Source organism: Atractosteus spatula, chromosome 2, assembly GCF_055471065.1.
Source record: "Atractosteus spatula isolate fAtrSpa1 chromosome 2, fAtrSpa1.hap1, whole genome shotgun sequence".
In the NCBI taxonomy this organism is placed as follows: domain Eukaryota; kingdom Metazoa; phylum Chordata; class Actinopteri; order Semionotiformes; family Lepisosteidae; genus Atractosteus; species Atractosteus spatula.
Genome location: NC_142707.1, coordinates 46,561,612 through 46,577,267, shown reverse-complemented (window position 1 = coordinate 46,577,267; position 15,656 = coordinate 46,561,612). Strand labels below are relative to the sequence as shown.

The 15,656-nt window shown below is 35.6% G+C and overlaps 1 protein-coding gene across 1 annotated transcript in view; it reads right to left on the bottom strand.

The window, feature by feature from the left end:
• ros1 (c-ros oncogene 1, receptor tyrosine kinase) overlaps nucleotides 1-15,656 on the bottom strand; it is a 55,865-nt gene that overhangs the window by 33,011 nt on the left and 7,198 nt on the right. The window contains exons 9-23 of the mRNA XM_088936168.1: nucleotides 14,798-14,898; nucleotides 14,362-14,576; nucleotides 12,552-12,733; nucleotides 11,520-11,682; nucleotides 10,027-10,289; nucleotides 9,571-9,634; nucleotides 8,826-9,028; nucleotides 6,606-6,817; nucleotides 5,860-6,155; nucleotides 4,502-4,678; nucleotides 3,522-3,736; nucleotides 2,116-2,254; nucleotides 1,487-1,719; nucleotides 652-828; nucleotides 132-300 (exon numbers count right to left, since the gene is read on the bottom strand). Coding sequence (XP_088792294.1) covers nucleotides 132-300; nucleotides 652-828; nucleotides 1,487-1,719; nucleotides 2,116-2,254; nucleotides 3,522-3,736; nucleotides 4,502-4,678; nucleotides 5,860-6,155; nucleotides 6,606-6,817; nucleotides 8,826-9,028; nucleotides 9,571-9,634; nucleotides 10,027-10,289; nucleotides 11,520-11,682; nucleotides 12,552-12,733; nucleotides 14,362-14,576; nucleotides 14,798-14,898 — 2,809 coding nt within the window. The remainder of the gene's footprint in view (nucleotides 1-131; nucleotides 301-651; nucleotides 829-1,486; nucleotides 1,720-2,115; nucleotides 2,255-3,521; nucleotides 3,737-4,501; nucleotides 4,679-5,859; nucleotides 6,156-6,605; nucleotides 6,818-8,825; nucleotides 9,029-9,570; nucleotides 9,635-10,026; nucleotides 10,290-11,519; nucleotides 11,683-12,551; nucleotides 12,734-14,361; nucleotides 14,577-14,797; nucleotides 14,899-15,656) is intronic.

Sequence of the window (15,656 nt, the reverse complement as noted above, 5' to 3'; positions counted from 1 at the left end):
GTAAACGCATGATTTAGTCAAATGAGTTGTACTTTCCCTGGAAGGCTTATTTCAGTTTTTATTTCCACGTTCAAAAAGTTTTGTTTTTTTCTTACATACTGTAGCTCACAGACAAATCCTTCTCGTCTTACCTGTTGTTGTGAATGTCACTTCTGGTGAAACAGCTGCCTCCTCAGTCTTATAAAGCACTTTAATTCGAACCAAATACTTCCTGTTTGGATGAATGGATAACACGACGCATGTATTCATAGATCCATTCCTGCATTCAGTCTGTGGCTGATACCATTTTCCTGTGAGTGGCTGCAAATGTTAAGAATTAGCACAGAACACTTTATTAGAGTTAAGACGTAGCCCATTTCCTCAGCTCACACATACCTACAGCTTTTAGAAAACTGATGTTCTTCTTAAACATTACGAAGCATCATAAAAAAACAACCATTATTGGAGTCACTTTGGTTTTTTCAGCCTTTTCTTTTTTTTAGAACTAAATCCAAAAGGAGTGGTTAGAATAATGCTTTCTCAACAATATTCAATTGAACTTCTCAACTTGATTTCTCCATTCTTATCTCAAATCATTTCACTGTTGTGTTCAAAACACAAAGGACATATTGAGGAAATGACCTGATTTTTAATTTCTTGTCTTGTCTTTACCTCAGATAGTTCAAACCAGAAGTGCCTTGTACTATTGTCACTGGGTGCTTTCCACTGTAGTTCTACACTGGTGTTGCCCAGAGTTACAAGTGTTGGTGCAGAAGGGGACTGGAAGGTTGTAACACGGAGTGGAGCACTGATGGAAAACCAGTTTTCTTCAGGGTGAAATGACAGTACCTTTATATGAAATACAGTTCAAAGAGATCAAGAAAATAAAAAGTCTAATATAAATCAAAAGTCAATAAAACAAAACATTACTCTTTTGATTTTGAATCGTACAGTATCCCTCACTTGAGGTTTTTGGTGTGGCTGTGGAGCTCATCTATCCATTATTAAAGCCATTTTTCTTTATAGGGAAATGAGGGGAAAGACATATCTTTGCAATCTTTCAGACACAATTCATTATTGGTAAAAAGAGAGACTGAATCAAAGACTTAGTCTAAAAGTTTAGGTGGGTATCAGTGGAAACTGAGGTCATTAACTATTCAACGAGTTGTTATGTAAACTGACACACAGTGGAAAGATAAGGGTCATGGCAAATCAGAGCGTGTCCTGCAAGCAGAGGGCACAACATACTGTAGGACAGGTCAGGATGCCAGCTCATCGCAGTGCATCAGAAAAGGATGTTAAATGCTATAACTTGCCATTAACTAATTAGTACAGATACTAATATATTAAGAATTATATTATATTAAGAAGCAGCTTAGTCATTTGTTACTCATTCTTTGAAAGATTAAAGCCAAAATCAAACCACATTTTCTTAACGCAGTATCAAGAAAAATATAAACACAATATATTGTATATAAGAGCACATCTTAAAAATAACTGAACATACCTCAAATTTATACGATGTACCTCCTCTGAGATTATGAAACATCACTGAAAGGCAGTTTTCAGGAAATTCATTTTTTGTCTGAGGCTCTGAGGGATAACAGTCCAATGCATTTATTAGGGCCTGATACCTGATTTTAGCAGTGGGACCATTTGGCTGCGAAGGTTCAGTCCATGATAAGTTAACAGCTCTGTCAGAGGCCACAGTGAGAGTAATGTTTGTAACTGCCCCAGGTGCTGAGAAATGAAAATTCAGACTGTCACCATTCTAAAAGATTTAAGTGAACAAATAAATTCTACGTCTGTATTGTAAAAATAGTGACAAATTCAAGTGGGAACAAAACAATAATTCTACAGTACAGGTATGTGCAAGATAGATATTTATATAGCAAACCAAGAAGATATAGTTACAGAAAACTAAATCATGAGGGTTTGGAGTTGAACTTTTGACTTTTTGTTTGAGTAAAGGCTATGGGAAGGGGCTATCTGAAACAGAACTGGGTTTAGAGCTAAAGCTTGAATTAGGGTGAATAGTAGGGTTAGGATTTCAGATGAGTTACTGCAGGATTGGTACTAGGCCTTGTTTGTGATGGGCAATACACAACTACAAGTAATTTGTAACTAACACCTTACTTCCAAACAAAGTAGAGTTAATGACCTCTTCTCCAAGATGTTCCTCAAAGCCCCCATAGTAATTTTTCACAGCAGTTTGCATTAAATAGGTTGTGAAAGCCTGTAATCCTTGGAGATGAAAAATGGGTTCTTGGACATCCTATAACCACAGATTAATCATTAGACCTACAACAGTGTATTTTCTTTGCAATATTATTATCTGCAGCTAAATCTGCTAAATGGTTTCGGAAGCAATTATTTTTCTCTGGATCAGCAATTAGTCAGTGTGCTACAGTAAATATCTCAAGAAGAATACATAACAAGGAGAACACATGTAGCAAATCAAGACAGAAGAAAACTAATTACAGGAAAAGCCAAGAAGATACCAAGCACCTTCTTTTCCACATTGAGTGAATTTAAGTGCTAATATATAATACTATATGGTCATTAAAAATGATAATTTAACTTTTGTGACTAACTGCTCAATGTTTTAGCATTAATAATGTTTGGCAAATTGATGGATTATATAGATTAACCTTTCTTAACAAGTATCTTTTTTTAATGATTGGAACCAAGCCACAGGAAAGACAAAAACTGACATGAAAGCACAGCTTTCTTTTCACAAAAAGGGCATTTATAAATTTCACAAAATGGGACATTGATTTACTGTAGATGAAACCTTGAAAAAATCCCACTCACATTCATCTTTTCACCTTTGAGAAGATATAATTGTTTTCGGTTGTTTTGATGCTTCAAAAAACAAACCCAATCATTTGACCTTGTGCTTTGATTTTTTAACATTTTTTATTAATATGTTTCTTCACAGAGCATCAGGAGTAGTAGCGTTCCATTTTAATCTACATATAAAAGCACATAAAACTTTTTTTATGAAATTCATCATAATGTATTTTTCATGTGTCATTATATATATTGAGCTCAGCTTTATAGGTTTTCTGGATTGAAATTAAAATTTTGTATTATTCACATGTCCTTTTACTTGGGTGTTTTAAAACTATACAAAATGCCTATTTAGAAAGCTGAATGATTCTGGAATGTCTTATTATGCAAGGTTCCATTAAAAAAAGATGTCTGTTTATCAAAGAGCAAAACAGTCCTTGCGATAAACACAATTAAATGCAAAAACATTGAGGGTTTTCACCCAGTTATTTGGCCATTTTCTTAAAGGGACTACAGTATTTCTGCAGTACCACTACAAGTATTTAATTAAACACTCAAATAATGATTATGCACACTAGCATGCTGGTACAGCAGAACAAATGTGTCGTTTTTATCATGAGAACAGTTTTTAATCAGCCTTTGGCAACAGACACTGATGTGAAAATCTTGTTGTGGTTGAAATACCCAATATAATCTTCAAAGTCTGAAAACGCAAACATCTGAAAGAAATTAGTGAATTGCAATATTACCACAACAGTACACTGCAGTCCATGTAAGCAGTTGTATCCATTGCTAACGTTCTTCACAACACCATAATATAGTAGGTAGGTAGGTCTGGGCAAGGTTATCCCATTGCACTGAGTAAGAGGACTGTATTGGGGGAATTCAAGCACAAAACTGTTGTTTGAAGCTCGAATTATGCTAGCTTTATCCTTGTTTGGAGCTGGTATCAAGCAGTTTTTCTCTGTAAAACAAAACATCGACTACACTGAATACATATATTATCTCACTTTTTATGTTATGTAAAACAAGTTAGACTGGTAATGTTGTACTAACGCAGGACAAAAGCGTATTAGTCGAGTTGAAGATGTGTTTCACAGTTCTCATTCTGGTTGAGAACTCATTTCGCACAAGTAAAACATCATAAAGAAGCTCTTCTCCATCTTAAAAAAATCCAAGATAAAGCACTTGCAACACGGAACACAGAAAAAACGATACAGACGTTTGCTACATCCAGGCTACACTAATGGGCTACTGTATTCACAAAACGCTTCAGCTTGTTCGATTCTTAACTAAAAAACCTTAACAATGAATTATCTTTTGTCAACAAAAACGAAACCACGTGTTTACTGTATAAGTCCAATATTAGCATTTTTTCATTTTCTCCCACTTCGTTATGATATGGATTTTAAAGTAGTACTTCTTTCTTAATGAACTGCTACTCTTGAAATATTCACACCAAGCAGAGAACTGCACTCCGAAAACAGCAGTTACCTAATAGTTTGGAAAATTTCCAAAATAACCGCTGGCGACAGAACCTTTAGTCACACAGCCGTTACTGTGAAATAACCTTTCGAACACAAGATATAAACATTCACATCTTTACTCTCATGATAGCATTTCTAAATCTTCATATGCAGAAAAGGGTTTGAAAGGCGTGTATTAAAATAGCTGTCAGAGTTTTGAATAGAGTATGAAAGAATGTTCTCATATCTCACATGTACTGTACCTGGGTAAGGATGCAGATTTGAACTGTAAGCCTTGAGGTGAACAGGATGTTTCTCAGTGAACAAGGCCCTCTGCTGGCCACTGGATTTTTCCATCAGAAACACTGTCTCATTATTGCCAGCTATGGCAGTCCAGTAAATGAACTGTTCATCAACAATCAAACTCCTGATTTTTTCACCTGTATCAAGGAGGAAACACAATATGACATTATTTTATATAGTTACGGTACATAACACTAGTGTTTGCAATTCAGCAATATACAGTATGTGCCTTTAAGGCCAAGAAGAAAAAGGATGTCTAGAAAACCAAGTAGATATCATTTTAAGACCTGAGAATAAAATATATACCGAAAAGTCTACCATAGATATTTGTTTGATAAATGTTTGATTGATACTTAAATATGTTAAAAATAATTAAAATTTCTTGTTCTGAAAACTTTACAATTTATTATATGCAAATTTCGACATGTACAGTATGTGTATGTACAGTATGGACTTTCTGGACTTTGTTATGTAACAAAGTGAGAGCCTAACTACTTGATTGGCCAATGGCACCCTACAGGTTGCTAGCTGCCTGCAAAGTCACATTTGTGAAAATTATATGGCATTCCTTACAATTCTATGACTCTGGTTGGGGAAACAGGCTGATCAAGAATCTTGGAATTTGAGGAATGTCATTTCGTTATTGTTTAATTAGGCATGTGATAACACAGGTCAGTCAGGACATTTAAAAGTGGATTAAATTGTTTGTTTTTTTATCTTGTATTTGTACTTGTATTTGATCTTAGGTCTCAGCTGAAGTTTTAACGTCTGAAAAGTGATGTTATTACTGGGTCTGCTATGCAATGAAGACTTCTATAAATGTGTCCATGTGAAATATTAATATATACAATATATGTAAATATTGTTTACAATATTCTGAAAAATATTAAAAGTGTTTTTTCTTTAAATTGACATACTTTCTTCAAATTGAAGAATTCAATTGATCCACATCATCTATGTACATACAGTACAGTCTAATTTATATAGAAATAAATATATAAGGAAATATTTGCTATATAAGTTGGCAACATCTTGATCTTGCACAAAGTTCAATGTTGTTAAATGTGAGCAATAAAACACTGTAAACTGTTAAAAAAATTATAGTATTACAAATTCATGTCAAGTTTTATCATTTCCACAGAGTCAAACATTCTAATGGTAAAGGGTGAATATAGTCTTTTCTGTTGTTTGCTGATCAATGCTGATTTCAGCCTATGATGATAACTGAATTGAGTAATTTATTCTATGTTCTCATATTTCAGAAAATCTCATATGTGCATTTAAAACAAATCTGAAAATCTAGCTATTTTCAACTTACCAGACAGCAAAGGAACTCTAGTTATGTTTTTGCAACAGCATCCTTCTAGGTCTGTAGCCCATATGTCTCCTGTTTGAGTGGAGAAATAAATGCGGCCATTTTCTCTGCCTGATGTATCCAAAGCCATTGAATTGCCCAGATTGAACTGGACTGTAGTGCAGTTACAGGGCTCCTCTTCAAGAGACAAGTTTTTCATTTCTAATTGATCTCGGATAACACAGTGCACGGTGTTGTTTTCCAGATCTAAGTAGACAATTCTTGTCTCCATATCAGAGCTTTCAACCCAGTAAACACGGCTGTGGAGTAAATATTATGGAGGGAACAAAAACACACACTAGATTCAGAAAGGACATTAGTAAAAGAAAAAGGTTTCAAAAGTTGTACAATCATTTTGAAGAAATGTCCAAACTCTCAAGCATTCACAATGTTTCTTGGCATCCTGAATGACCTGCTCTTTTAAAAATAGAGAGCACATTTGTGTCAATTTCTCATCATTATCACTCTGTAAGGTGTATATTGATATTTGTTTACAGCAATAAAAAGCAAAGGAGCAAAGGTATTTCATTGATAGATATACTGTATATACAGTATACACCATACAGAAAAACCAACACATAGTCCTGCTGCCTCAGCACCGCAACATTTTTGTTTGTTCAGGATTAAATCACAATACAGTAATAGGAGCATCAATATCACTTCATAATTTTTATCACTATGTCAGCTCAGGTTCATTCTACCTACTGTACCTCAGTAATGGGTAGACAGCAAAAGCACCTATTGTAGAGTTTATGTTGTTTTGAGGGATGACAATAACTTCCAATGCTCTGGGTTTCAGGTCTAAATCCACCACATAGAGCTGCATGTCACTCATGGTGAAGTATGAGGCAATCAACAAATGCCTTCCAATCCAATCCACTGTCATGTCCCCAGCCTTGCACAAGCGACTGTCCATCAGGACCTAAGGACAGAAATTTATTGCAAAAACTTTAGAGATAAAAATGTTAATCATGTCTGCGGAATCTAGTTTTCACAAAAAAGATTCTTTACTACAGTAAGGTAGAAACCACAGGATACTTTTGTTTTCTGGTTAGTTAAATCATAGAATAAAACTAAAATGTTTTTGAAAGCATGAAACTTGGAAAGATGTACGTAAAGCACCAAACGATGTACAGTAAAAGTTTAGATATTTGTCATTTTTTTGTATAGAGACCAGATCTATCAGAAAGACTAATTGTGTACAAGCCACCAGGAGGAAATTGATCTTAACAACTAAAAGACAAGATGGCAATAAAGGTTTTGTCAGTCACGAAAGTTAGAGATTAAAAATATTTGTAGGTCAACATCTTGACAAAATAAAATCAACTTCCAAAAATCTGAACCATTGAATAATTTACTATTATATTATACATTTCTTGACATAGGTTACTTGACAACTCAAAGACGTATTTCCTAGTCTCTTGTATGGCGGAGCGGTGGCCCTGCAGCTAAGGATCTGCACCTGTGCCAGTTCGTATCTACAGCCGGCAGAGGAATCCTACTCTGTTGGGCCCCTGAGCAAGGCCCTTAACCCCAACTGCTCTAGGGACGCCGTATAAATGGCTGACCCTGAGCTCTGACTCCAAGCTTCTCTCCCTGTCTGTGTGTCTCATGGAGAGCAAGTTGGGGTATGCAAAAAGACAAATTTCTAATACAAGAAATTGTATATGGCCAATAAAGTGATCTTATCTTATCTGCTATATCCAGATGTTCTTGTGGACACATTTCTGCACATTTTGAAAAATGTCTTGATGTGGTTAAGCTCAGGAAGTAGGCTTCTCCTTTGTCTACTGTTCTATTCTTCACTCTCACTTGTTAGTCTAGCTAGATGATTACCTCTATGGGCCTCTCACACTCAGAGCATTTTGTTATCATTTGACCCTTTTATATGAGGTTTTCTCCTGCTTGGGTACATGGTGCTACAAAGCAGGATATATGGTAGAAAGTCCTGGTGTTTTTCTCCTGAAAACCTGTTGAACCCTCTACAGCCTACATTTTTGTTTTTGTGTAAAAAGTAAAAATGCTGTTGAATGAAAGGTTGTGAAAAAATCATTACAGATCAGAAAATGATCGTATATGTATAGCTGTGCATTAAATTGAACACGAGACGTGTCCAAGAAAAATGCAAACAAGTACAAGAAAAAAGTGTTCAAACTGTATATAATAGGCCCATATTCATCTGGCTGTTTGGAAGATGAACTCTAGCCAGTGCCCACCTTGATTCTGCTGTCTAATGTCATCGTTCACTGAAAAACGTACCTTCATTTACATTAAAGACTAGATTCAAAGTTCATATTTTTTTTCTATTGGTGAGTCTTTCAAGTCCAATCAATAACACTGTGTGTTGAGAAAGGGGGATATTGTGCTTTACTGTGTTTTCTTGGTTTTTCAAAAATTATAATAAAACCTTGTTAATTTCAGAATTCCATTGTGATTTGCATGATGCACCATGTTCAGATGGAATTATATAGACAAACATCAATTTAGTTTTAATTATTGATTAAGCTAAAAGTCTGCAAGAAAAGTAAACTATAGGTACCTTCCAATTATTCTATTAACTTAGATCAGATTATATCATTGCCAATAAAATTCAGTATCACTGCTAATTTCTATAGATTTTTAGTAGCACTATTAGTTGCATTTTAACAGTTTGTAATTAATTACCAAAAAACATAAATGGAACAATTGACATGATACTGGTTTATATCTATAATATGAACATTAATCATAATAATCATAATAAATTTAACATTACCGTGACAGTGCTAAGGTGTATCTAGGCTAACAATCACATCTTTCCATTAAATTATAATATTTGACAATCAATTGAAGGATAATGTTGAACTCATTATCAAAAATAGTTCATGTTGTATGAATTGCATGCCTTTATCCCAGTATTAGGGTCTGAAATATATCAGTAAAAAGCTCACCTTTACTCTTGAACTACTATGCACATTAGTTTCATAAAGTGTGTCATTTTCAATGTCATACAGAATTCCTTCGTCAGCCCCAGAGCTAATTAGAGATGCATTGCCCTCTATTGAAACTAGCTGAACAGTCTGGCCAGTGTCGATATCCAGAAGGGAAATGTGTTTTTCTGCCGAAATTAGAATCCGTGGAACTGGTATCAGAGCTACAACAAAAACAGAAGCAGTTATGTAAAGCATTTTACATTTTCAGCTTGTTATAGTGAATACTAAACATCCTCACTTATTCACATAAAACCTGCAATGTAACACGTTTCATTTCTACTGTAGCCCACACTTTTCTCTTTAGTGCAGAAACAATTTGCAATGATGACTGAACACCTGTTGAGGCTTTTTAAATTTTAGGTTTTTTAAATTTTAAATTTTCTTTTCAACGTTTTCTGAAAAAGATAGAATCAGAATTGAGTGTTTTTTAAGCATTTCAAAATAATTCTACTTTACAATAAACGTAGAACATGAGTGGTGTGTTGTATAACTTACTCCAGTGCTGTGGGAGACCTTATACTTATGCTCTTATTTAATATGGCATTCACTCATGTGTCTTTCATTTAGTAGAAATGCTGAAGACGAATACTGTACTTGTCTGAAATATCTAGGCACTTAGGAGTTCCTGGACTAGCTTAAAAAAGACTTTCTTATTAAATGATAATTTTTTTTGAAAAACCAGCCCAAAATTGAAGACACTTGCCTGAAGTGTTAGCTTGTGAAATGCTGGACATTTGTCCTGCACCTATTGAGGTAAAGGCCTGAACCTGTAAAAGCAGAAGAAAAAATCTTAAGAACATAACAAAGGTTATGAAAATAGGAGGCCCTTCAAGCTTGTTAATTTATATGGCGTAAGGTTTTTTTGTACAAAGCAACTTAAATCTCTGCTCGTATGTCTTGTCTAGCTGTGTACTTTCACTTTCACTGAAGTAATCCAAGGGAAAAGCCTTGCTCAAGTGTGCCAGAGTGATGCCCCAACTGGTATTTAAAATCACTACCTTCCACTTAGAAGTCCAGTGTCCCCAAGATAGCTGATTTTAAAATCCTTCTACCCACTTTCTAGGTTCCACCTGCCTCTTGCATATCGAAAAATGTTAGAACTGCACTAAACTTTTTATTTCACAGTGAAAAAGAAAACCAGGAAATGGGAGAGTTGTACCTTAAAAAGAATTAGAGAATCATACTGCACATCTATGAGCTTATAAAATGCTTTATTGTCCAGAATACGTTTTATTTCCCATTTAATAGATGTGTTATTGGAGCTGCTTGTATTCAGCACACTGTAATGTATCATGTATCCCACTATGATTCCGTTTGTGTCTTGAGGTGCATCCCATCGCAATTCCACCTGCGTTGCCTCTGAATCCCATGGCTCATTGGTGCTTAACACATACATTCTGAGTTTCTGTGGCGCTGACGGCACTGTTCAGAATAAAACAAACAAGCTGAAATTAAACTGAAAGTATCACTGCATTAAATATATAATACATTGGTTTTACCAAAAAAAAACTTTAAAAGTATCAGCTTTGATCTAAACACTCCCAAATAACATGTAAAAGTAAAAAATAATATATATTATATGCATTATAAAAAAGTAATAGTAACAAAATAGGAAAAATATTGTTCCTTTCATCTTCCTCTCCTTGTTAAAGGAAAAATAAGAATAAATGTTGGAGTAATTGTCCTATGGGCACACCATACGATACAAAAATATTTAAATTAGTAAATGTTACAGGCTTCACTGCATGTGAATTTTTTACCTTTCTGATTTTGCACTAAAAACATTTCAGATTATTTTCATACACTCACCAATTGTTTCTGAACAATCTACAGTCCCTAGATTGCACAAGCAGAATAATGCATGTACTCTCAGGTGTGTCATTTAACATGCTGTGAGCTCCACAGTACCTTACAGGTACAGCTAGGTGCTGGTTACAGGGGTGGTCTCTCTCTACTGTCACTGTATGCCCAGAGGCACTTGGCAGTGCCCAGGAGACACTTTTGTACAGCCAGCCATGGCAACCCTTGTTGACTGAACACACTGAACTCTGGAGGCTCTCAGACAATTGTGTGAAGTTACTGTACTTGAGGAAACCCTTCTCCAGTATATTGATAAGCTTTTTACTATGCAACTCTGTCCAGCTCTTAAATCATAATATGGCAATGAAAACAAAATAAAGAGACCTCAGGCATTTCCCCCACACAACAAGCAAGTCCTAAATCCAAATGGGTCAGAGCAAGTGAAAGAATTCTAAAGAACCAGCTGATTAAGAAAAGATCAGCATATTGAAGAAGTGATATGCTATGACTTAAAAACTCTCCTTTACTAATAACCATCAACTGACAAGTTTTGAGCTGAATGTAAGATATGGTGACCGAATCAAAAATAAAAAAAACTTCTATTCCCCATACAACAGTAAGCAATAAAAACCAAAAAACCAAAAGCTCGTAACGTAAGCAAAAATAAACATAATGGCTTACACTGAGGAACATACACAGCAAATCATACAGGCATTAATGTAACCTTTATTTCATGCATCAAAGTTGTTCATATTTTAGACACATTGTAATATAATGGTCCTGATCTCTATGCAACAGCCTAGACATTTAATAAGATACTGTATCTCCTGCTTTAAAAAAACAATGCCATACCTCCTTCAGGTGCTTGTAAGGTTGTCTTTGTTGTGTTTCCTCTTCCCCAATAAGTAAATGGGGTAATACTTATGTCAAATATAGTGTAAGGCTGCAAACCTCTCACTTCAATCCTTGGTTCAGATGATTCAATCGATGACTGACAATAGCTGGCAAAATGACTCTAAAGATAATAAAACTCTCAGTGAAAATAAAACCAGATGCTCTAAAAAGACAAAGAACGTTGGAAAGGAAATACTATCATTTCCATAATACAAGTATATTATATTAATCATATTGTATTTATTAAATTTAAAAGAAATCCAATCAATTTTCCATTATTAAAAAACAACAAAAAGAAGACTGCTTTTACAAAAGCACCAGGATAGACTACAAATGTTTCTTAGAAGGCAGGCAAGTGATTTGTCCGACACTGAAACAGACTCTATATAACAATCTCAAAGATTTCTTTTCCATAGTCTACATGCTGGAAAATTAATCTTCTTCTAAGTTGGAAGATGTAGAGTAAGCAGAAGCAGAGGGGAAAAATGAAAAATCATGCACAAAAAGCACTAAATGTAGAATAAAACTGCAGATCAATCTTTCAAAGGAGTTCATAAATTCTACATAACAGCTAAAGTTATTATTTTTCAAATGGCATTTTTCATAACTTTTTGATTAGTTCATCAATACTGTAAATGTGCCTTGAAGTAATAGGACAAATTCTAAACAAGGAAGAAAGGGCTCTAACTCTACAAAAAAATATGTTGCAGTTTTTAAATGATAAAATTTAACCAGTTTTAGGATTACAATTATGTTGTGTAATAAATGCACAAATATGTGACACATACACCCACATTTCCTTCTCATCAACTGCAGTGCTCTATAATTGGTTTAATATCTGATACCATATTTTCACTCCTGCAGTATCCCAGCCAACAATTTTAATACACAAATTGTAAATTTAGTATGCATAATGCAGCTGCACATCCCTTACAACTGCTGCAAAGTTGTTTTCTGCAACATTAAAAAGCTCATTTGGCATGCAGGTACCTTCAGATCAAGCTGTCTTCTGTGATTTTGTAGCATTTTAGAATTGACACAATAGACGACAGTGCCATACTCAGTACTGCTGTTCTCCCAGACTATCCAGAAGATGGAATAATTTCCTATGATTCGAATGGATGTTTTTGGCACTGGCTTTGGAATTACAACAGGGGGAGAAATAAACCCATCTGAAAAATAGGACAGAAAAATAAACTGCTTCATATTTTTAATTTATCCAGGAATTCTATAAAGGGCAACACACACATTTGCTGTAACAAATATGAGTAACAAAACTCTAGCATGTCAAATATGATCATTGCTACATGAAGCTAACCACAGTATAACAGTTTTCTATATCAATACAAAGGCAAACATTTAAAAAGTGTTACAATTTTTTTAACACACAAGCATCCATGGTAAATCACACATCATAAAGATGACAAAAAACAGGAGTAATTCAGCCCATCTGGCCTATTTGGTAGTAAGTAGTTCCATAGTTTCCCACTTGTATCCTCTGGTTCATGTTTCACTGCTGATTCTAAAGAAATCTCCCAGACTTTTTGTCAATGCATTTGAGGATTTTGAAAACTTGTATCATGTCACCTCATAGTCTTTACTGTTCAAGACTAAAAAAGTTTGATTCCTTCAGCGTGTGATTGTCAGTGTAGTCCTTGAACACTGGAATGCATCTGGTGTTCTCTGGACAGATTCTGGAGTACCAATATCCTTTCTATGACGTGGTGACTAAAATTGTTTACATTATTCCATTTGAGGCTTTACTAGTGAATTATACAGTTTTAACATCAAATCCCTTGATTTAAATGTATATGCTTTAACTAAATTTTTTTCATTTATTTTGCTTTTTTAATTGCTTCTCCACATTTCCTAAAGGACGTAAATGACGTGTATAGCAGTGCGGCAGTGGGAGGAGCCGCGGCGAGCACCGGTAAGTTGGCGCCGCCCCGTGTGTGGGGGTGGTGGAGGGACCGGTGTGAGGTTGGCGAGAACCGAAAGAAAACACAAAAGGGAAAATACAAAATTGCGCCGTCACAGAAAGCGGCGCTGCGCCGTCGGGGCAGAGCTAACGGGGCCCAGCCAGGAAAAAGGCCCCGCTTGGCGGCGGGGACCAGACTGGACTACTTCCTATCTAGCGGTGTCAAGTCTGGGAGCAGGCAGGGAGCGCAAGGCCAAAATAATAAAATTAAAACTGCTGAAAAGGGAATAGCCTTCCCCGGTTAAACTGCACGATATGCCAGGAGAAAAATAAAGAAAAAGGTCAACCTCATGCTCGGGTACAATCCCCTCCGGGACTGCCATTATAGTGTGACTCGACTCCCCTCCCCCAGAAGACTCATTCCTTCAGAGGCCTGTCCAGTGTGGTTACATATTGCCTGAACAGATACTCTTCAATTGGTTAAGGCGGTCCAGCTGTGACTCATCAGGCAATGCGTCGCCTTTCGTCCAGGGCTCCGCCTCCACACTGAACACGCCCCTCGCGTACTACACGTGTCAACATAAAACCTAAACTTCATTCATTTTTTCATACTATCCTATCACGTATACAAATAAAATAGAACTGTGGTACAGCTCAAGTTAGAATTTTGCCATTTCGAGGGATGTAGATAGAAAACTGCTGCTTGAAATGTTTACTCATTGGCCACTCTTAAATCAAAAGTGAGAAGGTTTTCAAAAAGTGAAGCAGTGGAAACAGAACCTTGTACTTACATCAAAGCCAACACCTTTCTGACCATTTTACCTGATCATTAGTGTCTGTAAATAGAAATAAACATGAACCACAAGCTGAAAATGCAAGTACCTGGCAGAGGTTTCAGTGTTCTTTGAAAAAGAGCAAAAGCAGTTATTTTAGCATCTGTGGAAAGGGCAACACTACTACGGTGGTTCAATTCTTGTACATTGAGCCAGCCTTCAACATCTAGCCAGAAAAGTCTCCCACTGTAATATGCTAATGAATGATGGGACACCCAAGAGGAACTCCAGTCTTCAAACTCCATTATGTCAATGTCCATAAACCTGGTAAAAATATAGATAATTTAGAGATGTTCATGTAATTTATGTACAGTATATTAGGAATTAAGGAAAGGTTTTCATGTTGCTTTGCAACCTGACGACACTGACAAACCAAAAAAACTTATGAGCTGTATTTCAGCTCATACAATGACAGTTTGTACACTAGTTCCTGTTTTATCTCTTTAGGTTAAATGAATTCATAGAATTGTTGCAGACTTCATTACCCATCTTTCAGAAGACTAGCTCTGTGTAAGTGCAAGAATGAATCCTCTTGAACTAGCCAGTAGATATGCCCCTCAGCAAGGTCTGTTGTGAGACCTGTTGCCTGTAACAATATGAATTCATAGGGAACAGAATTATTTGAAATTATACATTATTTTATATTGATGCTTAAGATTCATGATGACTTAAAATCATTAAAATCAAGTCCCTGAAATTAAAAATCCTTCAGTTTTATCAAAAATCACATCTTTATTTCAGGATTGGTTCAGATGCTGCTCCAATTTGTCTGCAGAATGTACAGCTCAAAGTAATATACGGATACTTTTATCATCACTTTATATTTAGCAAATGTTTGAATCCAGGAAGACAGTTGCGCGTACATACACACAAAACATAGTTTATTATTAAAATGAAAATTGACTAAAGTTGATATACTACTGTATGTAAAAGTGATGTTAAAGATAAAGACACACTGATTAAACAGAGGATCTTCATCCAATGTCTGATGTGGTCATCCATGAATAAAGTATTAAAGTGATAATGTTTGTGAAGTGGAATGACCAATGACCAGGCTAATGATGTTGTTAAGGCAGTACTGGTCTCTGGCTCTGCCATGTACAGTACAACTGTAACTTCTGTCTTAAGGCTGCTGGACACTCTATACAAGCGTACATGGCTATCATCATACAGTATCTGTCTCTCTCCAAGACACTAGGCATTAGGGTATCCTTCACTATGGAGCTTTCATAGTCATGTATTCTCCTCCGAGAAAAACAGATGAAATCAGATTCCATCAGTGAACAAGCCTGTTGACCAACAATGACTGAATGCAAACTAAGCAAGTTCTAACACTTAGCTAGA